The sequence below is a fragment of the Pelecanus crispus genome, chromosome 5 (assembly GCF_030463565.1).
Source record: "Pelecanus crispus isolate bPelCri1 chromosome 5, bPelCri1.pri, whole genome shotgun sequence".
In the NCBI taxonomy this organism is placed as follows: Eukaryota; Metazoa; Chordata; class Aves; order Pelecaniformes; family Pelecanidae; genus Pelecanus; species Pelecanus crispus.
The window spans coordinates 74084254-74104010 of record NC_134647.1 but is presented as its reverse complement, the minus strand read 5'-3'; the positions used below and the strand labels follow the sequence as shown (position 1 = coordinate 74104010).

General features: G+C 38.3%; 1 protein-coding gene across 6 annotated transcripts in view; it reads left to right on the top strand.

Moving 5' to 3' along the window:
- The first annotated feature begins 1394 nt into the window (after positions 1 to 1394).
- The window catches only part of USP33 (ubiquitin specific peptidase 33), a 44166-nt gene continuing 25803 nt past the window's right edge, over positions 1395 to 19757 (top strand). For 3 of the 6 annotated variants that reach the window (XM_075711121.1, XM_009482849.2, XM_075711120.1), the window contains exons 1-7: positions 7129 to 7248; positions 8319 to 8372; positions 10457 to 10519; positions 12960 to 13112; positions 15411 to 15510; positions 18031 to 18100; positions 19450 to 19563. In XM_075711121.1, the coding sequence (XP_075567236.1) occupies positions 7168 to 7248; positions 8319 to 8372; positions 10457 to 10519; positions 12960 to 13112; positions 15411 to 15510; positions 18031 to 18100; positions 19450 to 19563 (635 nt within the window). In that variant the 5' untranslated portion in view covers positions 7129 to 7167. Of the gene's footprint in view, positions 1435 to 6511; positions 6576 to 7128; positions 7249 to 8318; positions 8373 to 10456; positions 10520 to 12959; positions 13113 to 15410; positions 15511 to 18030; positions 18101 to 19449; positions 19564 to 19757 lie in introns of those variants that run through there. The other 3 variants (XM_075711123.1, XM_075711122.1, XM_075711124.1) reach the window with 2 other exon arrangements.

Here is a 19757-nt window from a genome sequence, read left to right as displayed (position 1 = left end):
TTGGAAACAGTCACAGCTGGTCTCTGGAATACTCTGTTAAATGAAGGATACAGACTAAATTATGCAACAAGAAGCGCAGGACAGCGTTCTTCTACGAGCTCGAACCTAACAGGTACATGACTTGTTGATGTTTCTGAGAAGTTAAGGCTTGTGCTTAAGGAGAAGATGGCAGATGTGCTGGCTCAGCTCAGGCCGCATTCATTCCAGCTGCTCTGTGCAGAGAGCTGCACAGGCATAACCAGGAGCTAGAGGGGACTCCGTCTGCTCTGATTAGCTGGCAGTTCACTTATTATACCTTCGAAATCATGCACGGGAACAGCCCTGTTCCCAAGATCGCTGTTGTTGGAAGAACAGATTTGCCAGCTAAAAGAGTTAAACTTTTTGTGGCTGCTCTCAAATCTTTTCTGGCATTCAGAGCTTCATTCTTTTTGCAGAAACACGATGCAGAATAAATACTACTGCCTGAGGCAATCTCCCGCATGAAAAGAACACGCCCCTCGCTCCCCGATGCCAAACACACCGCGAAGCCCCCGACGCCCGACACCCGGGGCACGGAGCGAGGTGCAAGCGGAGGGCGGCCTCGGCACCGCCACCGGCTCCTTTCCCTCCGCCGACATCCCCGGCGCTTCCTCAGGGCAGGGCCCTCTCCCCGCCGCGGGGCCCGGCCGGCTTCGGAGGGGCAGCGAACCCCGCCCCCGCAGCCGGCCCCCGTGGGGGCAGAAGCCGCCTCCCCCGGCCCCGCCGAGCCCTCCCCGGGCAAGGCGGCCCCGGCATCGCGGTCGGGGCTGCCCGAGCCTTGCGGCGCCTCGGGCGGCAAAGGCGGGCGCCCCTCGCCCGGGGCCGGGTCCCGCTGCGCGGTGGCCCTGCGGTTGCCGCCCTCGTTACCTGCCGGGGGGGCGCCGCGGGCAGCAGCCACGGCCCCTCGCGGGCGGCTCCCTTCCCGCAGCGGCAGCTGCGAGCGGGGCGGCAGGGGATCCGCTTCCGGGCCAGCGAGAAGCGGCCGAGGTCGGCCGGGAGACAGCCCCTGTCGCTGCCACGTGAGGGTGACCCGCTCCGCTAGGAGTCCGCGTCGGCCATCTTTACGCAGGGCAGCCTGCCTCCGCGGGCGGCCGAGCAAGGTGGGAATGAGGGCCTGGCGCCGCCATCTTTGTGCGGGGCAGCGCTCACGTGAGCGGCGGAGACGCTCCGCGCGGCCATCTTTGTGCGGGGCGCGCCCCGCGGCCGGTGTTGCCGCAGCCGCGGCTGTTGGGCGTCCGTCTGCCGAGGAGGCGCCGGCGGAGCCCCGGTGATCTTCCGCAGCGCGCCGGGCCGGGCCGGGGAGCGCTGCCCGCCGTCCCCGGGGGCTGGGGTTCGCCGTCGGTGTGAGCCGTAGGGCTGGCCGCGGCCCCGCTTATCTCCGGGCTCCGCGCACGGTGCGTCCTCCCGGCTGCTCCGGTAAGAGGGGGAGAGCCCCGGCGGCGGCGGGGAAGGCGGCTCGGGTCCGGCGCCCATGAGGGAGGACAGGAGCGCGGCGGCCCGTGTCCCCGGCCGGCCTCAGGGTCCCGGGCGGCTGGGCCCGCTGGGCGCGTTGGCACGGTGATGGCCGCCGCCGGCGGCAGCCGTCTCGGTGGCCGGGCCGCCGCGCTCCCGGAGGGCTGGGCGGGGGCCGGGGGCGGTGCGCGGCCGGCCTGCCCCGCCGGGCCGCGGGGCTGAGCTGGGCTGCGAGGCGGCGGGGGCCGGGCCGCCCGCCCCGGGCCAGCGGGTCGCCGTGCGGGGCGGCCGGCCGGCGGGGTAGGTGCGGCCGCGGAGCGTTGAGTCGACCTCCCAAAGCCCTTCTGAAGCTGAAGAGGCGCGGCGACGGCAGTGTAGATAGGCTGCAATTCCTAAAGCCAGTCGTTTAGCTATAAATCCCGCTGTTCGTTCCCTGAGGTTTCCGCACGCTTGGACCCCCGCGTACGAGGGATGGTACAGAATGGAGAAAAGCGTCTGGTGTAGCACCTGGTGGAAAACCACTGTGGAGTTCTCCTGTGCGCAGGCAAAGGCCCGAGTTAGGAAAATCCTCTTAGAAACATAAAGGTCAGCTAATGGGTTTCAGAGTTAGGATTTAAAGTGGTGGAAGAAAGAAATTAATGGACGTTCTGTGTGCTTTAAAAGGCAATCTGAAATGAAAGATGGCTAACCCTGTAAGAGGATATACCCTCAGCTCAGGCGGGTTTTTTAATGTCCTTTCTCTTGGGAAACGCTACTTCATGACAGGAAAAAAAAATCTAATGGAAGCGACTTAAGAAGTAGTGTCTTGCTTGGATGAAAAGTTCTTGGTGCCTGAGGAGAAGGACCGGGTATCTTTCATTAGCTTACTGAGTATGCTTTTGTCATTTACTAGGAAAAAAACAGGTTTTATTCTAAGCAGATAAAGTAATTTTTCTGCCAGAGTTAGTACTGATGGCTGGTGTCATTTTTTTCGAAGAAAACGGGATACTTGTGTGTAGAGTTGGTAGATTAAAAAAGGTAGAAATAGGGAGGGGTGGGAGATGAAAATCAAACCCACCTGCTAATTAACAGAATATAAAGGAACTTAGTGTGTGAAATTAATCTTAATCTTCCCTATTTCTTGATCTAAGAAGACAATTCTCAAGTTTGATAACAATATTATTCACGTGCATTGTTATGCTGAAGTAATTTCTGTAATAGTTGTCAAAGAATCCAGTAAAGTTTTAAAAGAGCAACAGTTCTTTAGAAAACTGATAGAAAAATGTGTATCTTAAAAATCTGTATATGTATGTCTAAGGTTGTAGCTTCAGTGGGCATGTATAGTTTGGAGTGAATGCTAGTGGTTTTTTTGTGAAGTGTGAAGAATATCTATATGACAAGTAATTACTGAAGTTCCAGATCTCTCTAGTATTCTAAATTAATTAAATGTTCAGATACAAAATTGCACCCCCATGTCACTTTTACTTTGTTGCCATAAAATGAAAATAAATGTCATTGTTCCAGTGCATCACTAGTAAAATAACTGTGAGTAAGCTTGAACTTAGAGCTTACTAGGTTGATATGCTGTTATTCAGAGCTGTACAGGCAAAATAATAAAAACCTATAATGAGGATACAATTACTGCTTCAGGTAATTGCTGTCTTCAGAATAATCCTTTTATTCTTAAAATCTTCTACCAGCATTCCCCAATTTAACCCTGTAAAATGATCTGATAAAATGGCTCAATATTTAGGGACATCAACAGAATAAAGATATATATTTGTTTATTTCAACATCTGTTGAAGTGTTAACTACTGCAACTAGGCAGATGAAAACATTACTTCAAAAACATTTTTTGAGAGTATTTAATATCTGTTATGGTTCTTTAGGAAATACTAGGCTCCCTGCATGAGCCTAAGATCATTTTCAAGACCAGTTTAATTCTCTTAGTGTTTGATGGGATTTTTCTCTGTGTGTGTGATACTTCTATGGTAGGCAGTGCACAAGTCTGTGATGCCATGGAATTCTGCTGAATAATAAATAGGTTGCTAGTTGTGATGCTTTAAATTATGGTTCACATTTATCTGACTGCTTGTGTGAGAAAATGTTATTTTCTTAGTGAATGCAAAGAATAAACGGGAACAAAAAAAAAGGCTGGAGTTCAAGATAAGTGTTACAGGCTTGCTTTTGTTTTTTAAGTATGACTCGCTATGTGTGCACTAAGGAAAAATGTGTTAATAAGTCCTTCTTTTGAACATTAAATGATTCAATTAGTTGAATGATGTAGTATGATGCATTGAGATAGGTGGGTTGAAACAAACCTTTCAAGTGGAAACAGTGGAGAGAGCTAGGGAGAACAAGGGAGAGACGGCAGAGTTCTCTCCCAAATATGTTGGGAGCATTTGATGAGAAGCTTATTGCATGAATATGACTGTGAACAGTTAGTGTGAAAACTTGAGTTCTATTCCAGGTTAAGTTTTACTTCATTCTTAACCTCATAGTAAAACAAAGATGCTTCCTGTATCACATATGTGTAGGTCTATGGTCTTCAGCTTGTGATTTTTCTGAGGTTCCTGTGAGACCACGGAATACTTCTGAAGGGTCCACGTAACAGGCAGAAACAGTCTTGTTACCACTGGACACGGTCGCTGTCTAAGAATTCCTGTCTTGGTAACAATTTTTTAGAGTTCTTCAACCTGAGGAAGGCTGAAGTTACCGATACAGATCTTTTCCAGAGCTTCTGTCTTTCTAATACACAGACTTGGTTCAGGAAGCCCCAGAGCTGGAAAGGATTCAGGGAAGCTATGTATTCTGTAATATTTTTATTTTTCTGTGGATGTCTTCTTTTGGTCAGTGATGGAAACAGGATACTGGGCTAAACGGACCTTTCATCTGACCCAGTAGAGCTGTTCATATGAGGTATCTAGGTACTTTCCCAGTACAAACTATCACATGTCACTGGGGGCATGAAGTGGTGATGTACTCCAGCTTCAGAACAGGAGTATAAAACAGAATGTAAGAGAAACTACAAAAGTAGAATTTTTTTTTTTTTTTAAATTACTGAAAATGTGAAGTGACTTTTGGATGAGGTCAACACAATGTAGAAGCTTGTGAAAGAGCATATGTGATAATGAGATGCATCAGTAGAGGAAGATAAGCAATCTTTTCAGATAGAGTAGGAAGTGGTGAAAAGGAGGAAGGGCAGTGAGCAAGGGAGGGACTACCCTGGGCTTGCTAGGACTTAGAGAGATGAAGGATGAATCACAGTTTTGAAATTAATTTTACAGTTTTAGACTTCAACATAAAATTTTACAAAATGTGTTACTGCAGCTAGGTATATTAAGCTACCAAGGTTATGGCAGTACAGCGAGTTATCACTGTTGCTACAGGATGGAAGGAGGTGTGTAAGAATTTTGTTAACAAAAGGTGAAAGAAAGGCCATTCAGCTCCACCCATATAATAACATGCAAAGAATCTATAACATTAACTACACTTCAACAAGGGATGCTTTTCATATAGACAGGAATAGGGACCACATCCATAGGGACAGGAGTTTCAACATGCTTTGGTCTTTCTGATGATTATTATGAGGAGATGCAGACTGCACCAAGAAACAGAATCTGATGAGAGCAGAACTCCTGGCTTTGGGTTTGTTCAGAACAGCAGGTTTGGATTTGTGCAGTTCCAGGTGTGACAAGTAGCTTAAATACAAATCTGATAGCATGAGGTGAAGTCTCCACCTCATTCATTGCTTTGTATTAGTTGAAATAATGCATTCAAAAACCTTCTTCCATAAAAGAAGTAAGCCTAAAGCTTTACTAATCCATTATACCAGTCTTTCTAAAGCATTTGTGTTGAATCAATATTAATTCACACGGAATTTTTTTTAAGGTTGTCAGGGTGTTATTTGAAACTCACTTGTCCATTTTTAATGTTTTAACAGACCTTGCAAAATGTGGAAGGTGAAGCATACATTCATGTTTCCATTTCTGTTCTGAAAAGGAACTTTACAGTTCAAAGCAGAATTGCTAATATGACTGAGGTTGAGAAGGTTTGGTCTGAAAAACTATCGTGTTCATATTTGAAGTGTCTTTCAGCAATACTGCACATGGATTACAAATAGACACTGAACTCAGGAAATACTTCTCTGGCTGCAGCTTATATTTGAGAGTAATGCGTTTTAAATGTCATGCCATTGGTTGGGGAAGAGAATTTAGACATCATCTTGAAAAAAAAATCCCAAATTACTAATTTCCTGTAGTAGTTCTAGTCTTGTAAGATAAGTTCTTAAATATTTTATTGAACTGCTGTTAACATGACATGCAAAAGGACTGTGAAGGATACACACACTTACTTGAGTATATGTATACATGTTATAATAATTATATTTTGTATTATTTTTATATATAAATAATTGTTTATATATAAATAAAATATACCTAAATATATATGCAGGTATATACCTGCATGTATATAATAAATCATACAAAGAATTATATATTATTCCTATAAAATAATATATAATACGTTAATAATATTATTTGTATAGGAATGTTGGTAGGAATAATATAGGCAATTTACACACACACACATATTAAAAAAAAAAAAACCTTTCATAATCAAAGGGAACTGAAATGGCTCTTGATTCAAAGGGATCTTATTGCAAGGCAATGGAAGTAAAGACCAAGTCAAAGATAACAAACTGAAAGTTTACTAGGAAGTGTGTCTGAGATGCCTACTAGGCAAGGTTTGTTTTTCCCCCACGCCATCAGAGCTCTAGGTTACTTAGTACTCAAAGGAGTGATTGGTCGTGTAGCGGAAGGAACAGACCTAAAGCTGCTAAAGCAAACGGGCAAAGTGGAAAGAGATGTTGATAACGGTGCTAAAGGCTGCAAACAGATCAAGGAGTCTGCCTCACTGAGTTAGAACGGAAGTTTAGTTGCAAGTCTTGATAAAGGAATGCTAGATTGGACAGATAATATGTGCAACCATCAAAATAATAATGACAAAGTGATTGTATTTAGCATTCTTTATTGCTGATACGTTTCTGTGTCTGCATCAGAGACCTTGGATGGACAGAGAGAACTCAAACGAGAGAAGAGCTCACTGTGTGTTCAGTACTACATGTGAGTTACAAGTTTCAGTTTGCTTTTGCTATATAATATGCCTGAATTTAGAATGTGTCTTTGTAAATAAATAAAACCAAGATAAAGTTTTCTCCTTCTTTGACAAGCCAGTCATGTGCTTCTGCATTTTAGCCTTCACAGCTTCAGCACACTTCAGCAGTGTTGCGTAAGATCCCTTTCCCATATATACAGTCAAAGCCACTATCAGTTCTGGGTAGGCTTGAAAACCGTAATTCTTAGGTTGATGGAGTGCCATGGTACAGGCTAGGAAGTTAAATAGTTAATCCAAACCAGCTCTGCTCCACTCAGGATTCTGTTTGTTTATGCCCTGAAACTCAGAGGATTTTGTTTTAGAAGTCAGCTGTGTTTAATTTGGACTATTGGATTCTCTTACTGTTAATAAAGTTATTTGTACTAACTTACTTTAAAAAGGCACATTCTTTTAAAAGTTATGTATATGTTGCATATTAGATACCTAATATTGCTGTCTAATGTAAGGAACTGGGTTTTACTCATTCTTACTTCTGTTGACAAGTGATTCCCTGGTCTTGAAAATCCCAGCTACAGGATCTTGGAAAATACAGCTTCCAAAATGTCATCACCCAGCAGCAATTGTCCACACTTGGAATCAGTTGGTGAGATAACGAAAGAGGAATTGATACAGAAATCTCATGTGAGTTGTAGCAGCTTGCTTTCTTTCTATCACAGTTAACGCTGGTCACTTATTTTAGCTACATATCTTGTTATGTATTACTAGTTATAAGATGCATTTAAGTGTTAAGCATGGGTAAAATCTGGTGAACTGGAATAGTAAGGTTTGTTTAAATGAAGTACGGAAAGAATTATGGACTTGATAAAACTGGAAAATGATTTTTCAGTACTTAACACTTAGAGTACCTTGCCCAGCAGTGTTTTCCAAAGCAAGTGATGTTTTAATGGAAATATTAGTTAAAAGCCTTAGCATAACACCAAGCTGAACTTTATTTTCAGACACTGCCATTGTAGCAGGTAGGTATTTGGAATGTTAATGTCATATAGTATAACTGACTTGATTTCAAGTAGAAACTGTAACACAGAAATTTATGCCTAAGTTTTTCTTGGATAACAGTTCACTGTTTGATGGAGCAGCCACAGTTTCAGAAACTGCCCCTACCTGAACTCTTGGTTAATTAGTATTAATAAATGGAACAAAGAAAGATCTTGTAACCCATTACAGTAGCTGGGACGTGATGAAAAGCCAAACCTTTTCTGTCCATGGTGCTAAATTTCTTTATCTGAAAAGTGTATTTGCTGCTGAGGGAGTATAGCATTTCTCTAGTGTTGCATCTTTTTTTGTAAACCTTTGAAGGAAGTGTTGACTGTCTGCAGATAGGGATATGCACTTATTATGAGTTCTATCTCTTTAATTTCTTTTTATGTTAAATTGATAGGAAAGACCAATTTTGAGGATTTTTATAATAATGTGATATGATATATCTTTATGCTTTATTTAGAAGAACAATTTTTGGTTTAAGATGAAAATTCAGAGAGATTCAAGGTTTTACTAGAAAAATACGCTGATCTTAAGATTACGTGAAGCAAAACAAACCTTGAGTTGGTTATTAACACATCCTTTTTTCTGTCTTAAAATGATTCAGTTGATACTGACACTTACAGTATTTTTTTCTCATTTTGTCTCAAAGATGTGGTTTACTGGTGAAAGTAGATGAAATAATACTTTGCTTGTGTATTTAACTTCAATAGGGCACTTGTCAAGACTGTAAAGTAAGAGGACCCAACCTTTGGGCATGCTTAGAGGTAAGTTGTTCTGTTGTTCCATAGTAGGGTCCTTTTCTAGTAATCTGTAGATAAAGTTGGTGGTATTTTTTTTAAGAAACAACTATAATGAAGTTCTTAAAATTAGCTTAAGTTATTATTTAAAAGCAAAACCTCTTGGGCAGTTTTCTATTTTTAAAATTATTTACCTTTTACCAGGTACATATTTCTTGTGATTTAAGAATGCTGTGTTCAAAAGGAGATTTTTTTGGTAAAGAAAGCATATTAAGGTTTTTTCTTGAGTTATGCTATTTTTTTAGCTCTTAAGATTTTCTTTTTTTAAATCCTTTTCCCAGGTCTGTAGATCTGAAAAATAATATATTATTCCTGAATTAAGTTACTTTTTATAAGCCTCTGTTAGCATTTGTAGTAATAACATCTAGCAGTAAATGCTGACTTTTTACAGCATAAAAATATGTACTTTTTTTTGATTTTTAAGCAAAACAAAAAACTAATTTTGAAACTTATAGAAGCATGTATAAACATTCTTCAGACCTTGTATGAATTTTGTACAGTCTTCCCCCTGTATATAGTTCTTTCTTAAATATGCTTTTGCCTTACTCTTCTTGCTGTCTACAAAAAACATAATTTTCAGTGTATTTAAAACAAAAAGCTCTGAAAATGATGCTTCTGATTGATCTATGATACCAACAGGAAAGTATGTAGCTAATTTAGTTTGTAAAATGTCTGGTGAGTTCTTCATACATACAGCTGTTTCCAGAGATTGAAATTTTGCTCTATAGGCTTGAGTTCATTCCTTGGCAACACTTGTTTAAGTCCTGTTGGGAAGATAGCTAGGCTGAGATGCCAACCATTAGGAGTATGTATGAGTATTTTTAAAAATCTCCTTAATTAGTTTCCTTTTAAGTGGATTATTGTAACAGTTAAGACATCAGATTATTTTGCCCCTTCTGTCACTAAGAGATAGAAACGAAGAGGGAAAGAAACAGTGTTTAATGTCTTTTTGTTACGTGGCTTGAAGTTTAATTATGTATAAAACCCTCTTGGGAGTAGGAAGAGGTGTTCAGGGATGCATCAACCTGGCAGGTGGGAAAACGCTGTGAAGCTTAAAACATGTTTTTTATTTCTCACTTAGAGCTCTTAAACTGTTACTGAAAAACTTAATTTCATACCAACATTTCCATAGGAGAGTTTTCTAATTGCAGTAGGACGCTTAGTGTCATGCTGTGATATATCTCCTCTTGGATGAATTGGCATCTTGCCATCACCTCTTTCAGTAGAAAAACATGGTGAGATCCCAGCATGTTAACTATCTGTAACTTAACCAATATCTGTGATTATTTAATATAGAAAATTGACTGTGTTCAGCTGCTATTTGATTGTATAAATTAACGTGCTTAGAGAGTTATACAGATAACATGCTGTGCCCTCTTGTGTGATTGTCTTGACTCATGCAAATGAGGAATTAATGAAAATTGCTTGAAGATTGGCAGCTGCAAGATTCCACACTCAACTCAGCCAAATATGTTTTGCAATTAGCACAATTAAAATCGACAATTATTTTGCATGTTATAACTAGAATTTAGTAAGTACTTAACCATATAGTGCTGGTAACTCTTACAGAAAGATGAAAAAACTAATTAATTGTGAAGTAATACTCTGATAAATAGGCACGGCAGATTGGGGCGTATAGGCATTTTTGTATAAATGTGTCATGTTCCGAGGCTGTTGCAATTCAGTGTTTTAGACACTGGGCTAACTGCGTATTTTCTGTAACAATTTCTACCAAATCATGAAATGTAAAAAATACACATTGACCTTAATCTTGAATAAATATATCAAAATGGCCAAAAAAATATATTCCAAATGCATTAGATGTCTAACACTGCCCACTAGTGAGAGAAGTTGAGTTAAATCTTGCAGCATTCTTATTTGTTTTAGGTGATATTTATTTTAACATTTACTGTGCATGTCTCAGTTTGTGTAGGACTCTGCAAGTTTGAATTTGAATGAATTTTGAAGGGACTGGCAGTATATTCCTATTCAGTAAACCTGTTTGACACCACTTTTTAATTCTGTATATTTCTTCATATCTTGCTCAACAGAACAGATGTACATACGTTGGCTGTGGTGAATCTCATGTTGATCACAGTACTACCCATTCCCAGGTATGTGTATTTGCTAGTAATACAGTTACTTGAAGCAGTGAAGTAGAATTAGAGAACTTTTTTTACTCACTTTAGTGAAGTCATTAACCTGTGTTAGCATAACTGGAAACTTGATTAGCTATGATTGTTTTTTATCTATAGGAGCAGGTCTTACTAATTTAGGAGTATATGAGTTTACATTCTTTGTGCAGCTGTATAATTATTTATGTAATTCTGATGTTACTGTGCTCCCTATAAGAACACGGTGAAAATTACAACAATTATTACTGATGATTTTCAAGATGGGTGGACAAAAGAATTCTTGAGTACTTCAGCTTATATGTAATACCTCACTACTTCACTCTAACTTTTTAGGATGTTGGGTTAATGAAGATGAGAGCTGAACAGGTGTAAGATAGGAAGTATAAATTACCAGAAACAGGTGCTTTGTTTCTGCATTATGCTCCCTGTTCCAGTGGCTACAGATGAAGAACCTGTAGACTGAGCTGAGCATATCGTTCCTGCTATGTCCTGATTTTGGATCCAGCTTGGTAGGAGCAGTCGAGTGTGTGCACCATGTTCCCCAGCATGCCAAGTTCTGGCAAGGTTGGACAGCTTGAGTGAATCTGTTTGGGTCTTAAACTCACTGTCTGTTCTGTGCACACTTGCCAAAATGAAGCAAATGAGATGTATCATTCTCTCTTAACAAATATACTGGGGACAGAGGGATGGCAGTTTTATTAATATTTCAGAATTGCTGACTTTCTGATTAAATGAAATTCTTGCCACAGTTCGTCTGTCAGAATATACATCTAAGGTTCCACACTGAGCAATTTTTGGTCGTTAAAAATACTACCCCCCCAACCATTAATATTAAAATGAACAAGTAGAATATACTAGGGTTTTACAAGAAGTATGCTTTATGACTGCGTTTTACCACCACTCTGGATTTTTTTGAAGGGAGGGCCTTGAGAGGGGTGCATATTTATACAAATCAATAGTGCATTGATATAAATCTATTTAAATACAATTTTTTTGTCATCTATTTAAGCTGAATCGTAGTTCTAAAGCTTTTACAATGGATATATAAATGAGATGCTTGTTGTGCAATTGTGGAACAGATGGTCCCTGAATTTCTTGCCTACAATATTATACCTCTTGGCTTTCTACGGTAGTTTATTCCTGATTTACATGCTGATTTAGCAATGTTATGTACTTGCTAGGTAAGAGAGAGGGAATGGATAGTTTGCTTGCTGTCAGTGACATCCTTGTCTTGATTTTCTTGTTACTTAATTTTAATTTCTGGATAGTAAGCCCTCTTCTGGATTTTTTTTCTTCAGTAAAAATCTCAATAAACTCACTAAAATGAGAGGAGCAAGGTTGACATGAGTCAGTTTATTTCTGCTTGCTCCAGTTTCTACCAGCAAGCCTCCCAGTACTGCAAATAGTCATGTTCATTGTGTCCACTTCAAGAAAATTAATAAGCTGTTGCTCTGGAGACTTGTAATCATTTATGCAGCTGAAGCTGCAGAATCAAGCATATTCTCATGATTAAAATTGTCTGAGATATTTACGTAATCTGATGTTTCTGATGTTTTTTAGTAGGGGGAGGGCTACTTAATGAAATTGTAGCCCACATTATATATTAAAAACATTGTTCTTGTGCAAGGCCTTATTAAATGAGGGGAGGAGGAACTTGGGCATCCTGCAGCAGTTGTTGTATTTTCCTAATCTCTAGCAGATACCTCGTTGTCTATAAACCTGTCTGGTGCTGACATGTAAGGAAGAAATACAGGAAGGATTGGTGGAAATATTTGGAGGATGATAGCAACTGTGTACACAATCTTACAGTAAGCAAAGAGGTTAAAAAAAGAAAGAGGAAGATGAGAACAGTAAAAATATTACCCATCTGTCAAATTTTTATATTGCTTCACAGTATGAAGCTGTTCAGCAAGAGAACTAATTGAGTCTAGAATGTTTGTTTTGATATGAGCACCTCTTACCGTAACTGAACTAAAAAATCTTCTCTTACTCTTCTGATTGTTTGTTAAATAGCTTGAATTTCCTACAGCAAAGCAGTAGAAATAAACACTGCCCTTACTGTAGAGGAGGTGGCTGCCATTATGACCAATAGCAGACCTTCCTGGAAGATTTGTTGTGAATTGTAACTTTTCTGACAACAGGCTTTCTTCTTATTTTTGTAATTACACAGAGGCATGTCAGATATGACAGTGGCTTAGATTCTGATTGTACATTGTTGCTAATTCGAGTGACTTGTACTAAAAATGAGTGTGGTAGAGTTTGTGCTAAAATTTCTGTAATTGATATTTTTTAATATTCTAACATATGTATTTGTTTCATTGTTGAAAGATCTAGAATTTTAATACTTCTGTTCTAGCTTGCATGTAGCAGTGTTATTCCAAATTTCTGAATCACAGTTTTGGTTTTTGTTCTGTTTTAGGAGACAAAACACTGTCTAACTGTCAACCTTACTACACTCCGTGTTTGGTGTTATGCCTGTAGTAAGGAAGTATTCCTGGACAGAAAATTAGGATCTCATTCTCCACTACCAAATGCAAGACTGTCTCACCAAGCACAAGAAAATAGTGTGCAGGTATTTTTTAACCCAGTGAAACAAAGGCAGCTGTAGCTTTGCAGTAAACATTGTGTCTTCTCACAAGTGAGACTGACTTTTCCTCCTTTCTTGTGGCTGAACTTTACATTAATTTCTCTCTATTTTTATAAAATGTCTTTAAAAAGACAATGCCCAGCTTCTGTGTCTGTCTCTTGTGTACTGCACGCTTCCTAAGAATGCTTTTTTCATCTTACTGTCTAACTGGTTTTAATCTACGATAAACTGTAAGGTACAGAAAAAGCACAGGGTTAAATTTAAGGTTACAAGACTGGAATAGTTCACCTGTGCTTACCCATTTTGTCAGCTCTTGAAAATGTTATTTACAAAACTCATTACACTAATTGCTGGCTAACTTACAGGGAGCAGCAAAATGCCTTAGTATGTATTTATGGATACTTACCTGAGATACAAAGTCATTCCTACAAGCACAGTACTTTTAAAGAAATACATGCTAATTGTTAACCTCATTCAGCTAGTAATATAAGACACTTAATGGGATTCCTTTAACTTAGTTTCTGAGGTTTAAATGTGTCTAGTTTTCAGTTTTGATAAATGACTGAAAAGGTCTTGACTTTTGTGTGTGTATGTGCATGTGGGAAAATTTTTCCAGTGGAGCAGTATGCGCACAAACACTCCTGAATAGTTAAGAATGTAACTACTATGTAAGAATTTACTAAGAAGGCAGTAGTAACCTGTGTATATTCTATATATGTGTGTAATTTTGGTGTAGAATGACAAATACATTGTGTTAGATTCACGTGGAAAAATATGTATCAAACTACAAATCAGGAGAGTGCTAATAGTGTTCTATGGCAGTTAGGATTGCCAAGGAGTATAAATATGCCAAGGTGAAAAATCTGGCCAGTATCTGGGGAGTTGACATTAGTCGAGTAAACACAAGCTTGAGGTTGTGGTGGTTTATATGTTTATGGCATCAAAGACAAGACTTTATAAAAGGGCTTAGCTGTTCCTAACTCCACATGTATTAACAATTAACATAGTAGCTGAAGAGTAAGATAATGAATAAAGCATTCGCTAGTATCAGAGACAAGTTAGAGGAAAAAAGCAAAGCAGACGTTACACAGAGAATTTTGAAATATGCTATTTGCTTGTCTTGTTCTTGTGCAATTTCAACAAGGTTTGGTTTGTTTTGTTGTTATCTTCTGGTTACGTAAGTCTTCACTGGCGTCAGTACTGTCACTCTGATAATATGTTTTCTAGACAAGTGTTGTCTTAGAGAAAGTTATGCTGCAATTTCTGAAGTATAATTGGCATAATGCATGTATCTGAAAGAAAGGTGTTATTTCTTTATTGCATATTTAATGTACTTATAAAAAAATGACAGGTAACTCAGTTAAAACTGACACAAGTACAAGTATGGTATTTCTAAAATTGTTTTGCTTTAGGCATAGAGCTATGGAAGAGATACCATGATGCACAGGTTGGACAGAAAGATGGGTAGTTTTTCAATATATATAGAGAGAGGAAATATCCTTCAATGTTTTCACTTCAAAGTTTAGTATTTCGTATGAACGTAATCTGATCGTTTTCTTGTAAAATGACAGCAGCTTAATTGGAATAGTACCACTGGAATATTTTTTTAAATTTCTGTTGTCCAGAAATTCTGGTGACTTGATATAAAGCTGGGTTCAGACTTCTGAACTTCTGTTCTATTATACTTAACCTGTTTTAATCTTCCAAGGAAGTGCGTATAATATACAGAAAAATCAGTAGAACTTACAAAGTCTGTCAAACATTTTGTTTACAACTTTTATTTATATGTTCACAAGAAGACCTCATCATGCAATAAATGTCTGCCTGCCTAAGACTCTGTTTCTCTATTTGTGCATTTTGCTTCCAACAGTTTAATTTGTCTTCGTTAAATGCAGTGAGCCATCTGGTGGCATATCAAAAACATATACACTAACTTTTATGTGATGACTACTGTGTTAGCTTTTCAGTGCTGGCTTACTGTTTGTTATCCAAGGGAAAGAAATACTATAACTTGCTTTGTTTTGATTCTTCAGCTGTTGTCATAAAATCATGCGATGTTGTCACTGCTAATCTGAAAACAAAAACGTGGGGTTTTTCTTAGTAAACTTTATCAGGGTAGCTGTGGAATCCTCTTATTACCAGTTTATGTGCAGTGAGATTTCAAAATGCATTCACATAATTTTCAGTTCGTAGATTTGTTGGTGAAATTATATGTAAGCCCAGTTAAGAGGAAAATTGATAAATACAAGTAAATATATTTTTTTTTCTTTTTCTCCTTACAAGGATTTTAAAATACCTAGTAATCCCACACTGAAGATTCCGCTAGCAGCTGTATTTGATGACTTAGATATAGAAGTGGAAGAAGATGAGTTAAAGACTAGAGGTAATAAAAGCAAAATCCAGTGCTTTATTGCATTTGTATGTCTCCAAGTCTGTTCTCCAGCTATATATTAGTTCTAAGTGGAACTGTTTCCCATTCTGCTCCAACTAAGGTCTGTATTTTTAGTTTCACCTTTATTGCAGCAATCTTTACTTACCTTCAGAGCAGAGGCTGTGGTGATAAATGTAGTGCACCTGTGCAAGCAGCAACAAAAATAAGAAAGCGTGTTGGAGTAATGTTTAGTGTAGCTGGTGTTCTAGCCACTCTGGTAAAAGTAGGTTTTTTAAATAAAATCTGTCCTGATGTTTTCTCCTGTCCGAAAAGGTTCCTGATTTGAATGCTTTCCTGCATTTTGGGTAACCGTTTTCTGAGCCTGTAGTATCCCAATATGGGGTTTTGGGTTTGTATTTTCTCCTTTGCGGTAATGGATTTCATGCACTGCCAAACTTTCTGGTGTAAAATGTTACCCCACCCTAATATTAAACTATTGTAAAGATGGAGATGACAGTGGGTGAAACCCCAGTGAAGCCTGAATATTTGATTTCATAAGAGAACATAATTATTATTTCTTACAAGTCTCAAATTGGTGTTGACCATTTTAAAAAGGATATATGTATTTGTTAGTAAAGAAAATATTTCTAACTACCATTTTCTCAGAAAAATCTGACCAGCAGATTGTTAAGCTGTTGTTTTTGAGATGCCAGTTTCATATGTCAAGGCAGTGTGTCTTCCATCAGTGATGATAAAAGAGTTATTCTAATTTATGGATCTCATTTCTCCTTTACTCATCTACTACCAGCTTTCCCTCTCCTAACTCTGCTGGCATTGGCCAAAAAACCCCTACTTTCCCCCTTCTGTTGTCTGGCACGGTCTTTCAGGATATGTCACCACCCCACTAATTTGCCATCTGCCCTTAAATCATTAAACCATGTGTTTCATTTCCAGTTAGTTTCTCCTACCAATGTGTGCATTGTATCTTCTTGTCCTATTAATATATTTAGGAACGTAACTTGTATAGAAGTAATATATGAATAGAATTGCATTAAAGTTCCTGATAATATTGATGTGCCTCTGTTAATGTATTTCTCAAATTTAAGGAAAAAAAACTTCTTTAGCTCTATTTTAACTTTGTTCTTAAAATTTCTTTTGAAATGCTTGAAGAAGCAAACATTAGAATATATCTTTGCAAGGAAAGAAGTCTATTCAAAAACTTTACTTGCAACACTGCAGGCTGGAAAACTGCAGTGAGAGTATCTTCCTGATATATCTTCTGCTGTTAAAAAAATTTAAAAAAAATCCTATGACTGGTCTTACTTTCAGATTTTGGTAAGAATGACTGTCCTTTTTGTAGCAGAAATTGGAAGGGCAGAATGCAGGTTCAGATGTGGGAAGCAGGACTATATTTCCATTCAGACAGATAGAAGAAACTTTTAAAACTTAAAAATGAAGTTCTGTGCATTAGAAAATTCAACTGAAGTAACCAAACTGTTTTTTAGATGTAAGAGGATTTTCTTAGTAAGTTTTGGTTTTTTCTGCCACAGGCTAAAACGATCAGGGTAGTTCCTATACTTCAAGGATTGCGTAGAGCCGATGGTGTTGATTGCTGAATATTTTAAGTTTTCCAGTCTTATTGATTCTTTGTTTATAAATGTTACTGCTTTCTCACACAAAAGCAATTTTATTTTGAAATTACTTCCTTCCTTAATTTAACACTTCAGTAGTTATGAATAGTGTTTCAGATTAATTTTTTAAAATTGAGATCATGTGAGAACTATGACTTGTTTAAATAGCCTCTCCTCAAATATTTAGAGAGCAGTTTTCATGACTCCATAATCACTGAAAGAATATATGTTAACTGTAACTTTTAGGTGTGTGGAAAAACTGTATGTGGATATCAGTAAAGAAAGTAAACAATCTGGGCTTGAAAATAAATTCTGTGGGGAAGTCTAAACTGAGCAGTCTGTGTATAAAAATAAGGGTATATAATTGGCATAGAAAAAGTCTGATCGTAGGTAATTGTAATTCTGATTCTGGGATAATCACATGCTGAGTAGTTTTTGAATGTTCAGCATAATCTGACTACTAGCATGAACTTGAGACAGAAGAATGAAATCTTCCTTGAGAAGCTTTTCGTAATATGATTAGCTGTTATGAATGCAGCATAGCAACAATTTAACTGAACAGGTAAATCATTAAGTTCAAGTAAAACTTAAATATTGATAAACATATTTTAAATGACAATCTGCAGCTGTCATAAACAATCAAAAGTTAGTAAGATGAAATACAGTCTACTTGTCTGAAGTGTTCTAGTCAGCCAAAATCAAAACACTTAATTACTTCTTCTAGTTAGATTAGCATTCCTTTCCGAGTCCTATGTTTATTTTAGTTACAACTCTGCATTATAATTGGCATCAGAAGTGTTACATGAGTATTTTAATTAGTACATATTTTCTAGAAAGTATTTTCCTTAATATATCTTGTATTGGATTAAAAGACTTGCTGAATATTCATTCTGTTTTTCAGGTCTAACAGGATTAAAAAATATTGGAAACACTTGTTACATGAATGCAGCTTTACAAGCTCTTTCCAACTGGTAAGAAAAATGGTTGTGAATGTAATTTTATATTTGCTTATACATGCATTTTTTCAAGATGGACTTCAGGATTTTGGAGGGCTGCACTACCATGGAAGAAGATGTGTATTCATTAAATCTCAGTCTTATATACTACAAACAGTTGTGTCACTGATAAAGGGGGGAAAAAAAAAGTATTATGGTATATGGGGACTCAGCTTTTTCCTTGTTTCATTCTAATTCCTCACTGTCCTAAATAAAAACACATGCTGTTCTAGAAGTTAGAAGAAAATCTGATAAAAGCTATTAAATTTGTGGGTTGGGTTTTTTCTGCTACAGAAGAAATCAAAGGAAATGTATAAGTATAAACCCTAATTAAAAAAAAGAGACATGTTAAGATCAAAAGGTCCAAATTCAGTCCTTACAAACAATGCACTTGGGACATTGTATGTGAAATCATCCTAGGAATAGCTAGAATACAAAATCTTCTCGTCCCATGGGGATACCAGACAAGCTCACGAAGGAGAAATCTACAAAAGCTGAAGAGATAAAACACTATCCATCTCTGAAGTTTCCTGCACTCAGAATGGTTAGGTGGGGACAGTACTTGAGCATATATCATATATGCTTACTGTATGCATCTGCTTTTGGCTGCAGTCCAAGACAGGATACAGGGCTAAGTAGACCTCACTGACATCCTTTGTTGAGGGAGAGAACAGAGGCAAATCTCTCTAGAAGGTAAAGAAATAGACAAGGCATCTAATCATGAGGAAATTATTCTGTTGACACATGCCAAATTTTGCAAGTATACTGGGATATCTCCTTTCTTGGATAAAAACAGGTCCAATCTGTATGAAGGATTGTGACTTGTGATTGTGACAAAAGGGGGGTTGAAGGGAGAGAAGTGAGAGAGTATGTGGGTTGGCAACACTGCATGAAGTAAACAGATAAATAATAATTTAAGTATAAATTATTTACCTACAACCATCATGTGGCACTATTGGATAGAGAAAAGAAGATTTGTTTAAGATGCTATTTATGGACTAGGCTTATGGTGATTGTTGCTGTAGTAGTACACGTATACTTCTGTGATGGCTAGTAGGAATTACGTTGAATTTGAATGCCATTAGACAATTCTGGTGCTTTAACAAATGTCAGAATACATTTGAGGAGCAGTGTTGCTGTACTGCTGACGTTGTCCTACTAGGAAATGTTTGGTTGTGGCATTTAAGGATGTAGGAAATTAAATTGTTCGCTTACATAATAGTATTACTTTTTTTTAATAATCTTGTATGAAATGCTGATTTCCTCTTTTATTTTAACAACCTGAAACAACCTGAAAAAAATACTATTTTCTTCTTTTTAATCAGCCCACCTTTGACGCACTTTTTTCTTGACTGTGGAGGCTTAGCCCAAACAGATAAGAAACCAGCAATCTCTAAAAGTTACCTCAAGCTGATGACGGAACTCTGGCACAAAAGCAGGTATTGCATCATTTTGGTGATGAAATGATTATAAATAAACTCCAGAGTCATGAAGGATGTATTAATCTGTCCTAGGTTTCTAATTTTTATCTTGTGTGTATCACAGAATTACTTTTATAAATTAAGGAAGGAAAGACTAACTTGCAGGATTTAAACACTCCTTATAACCTGTTCTTTTCCATATCTACCAAAGA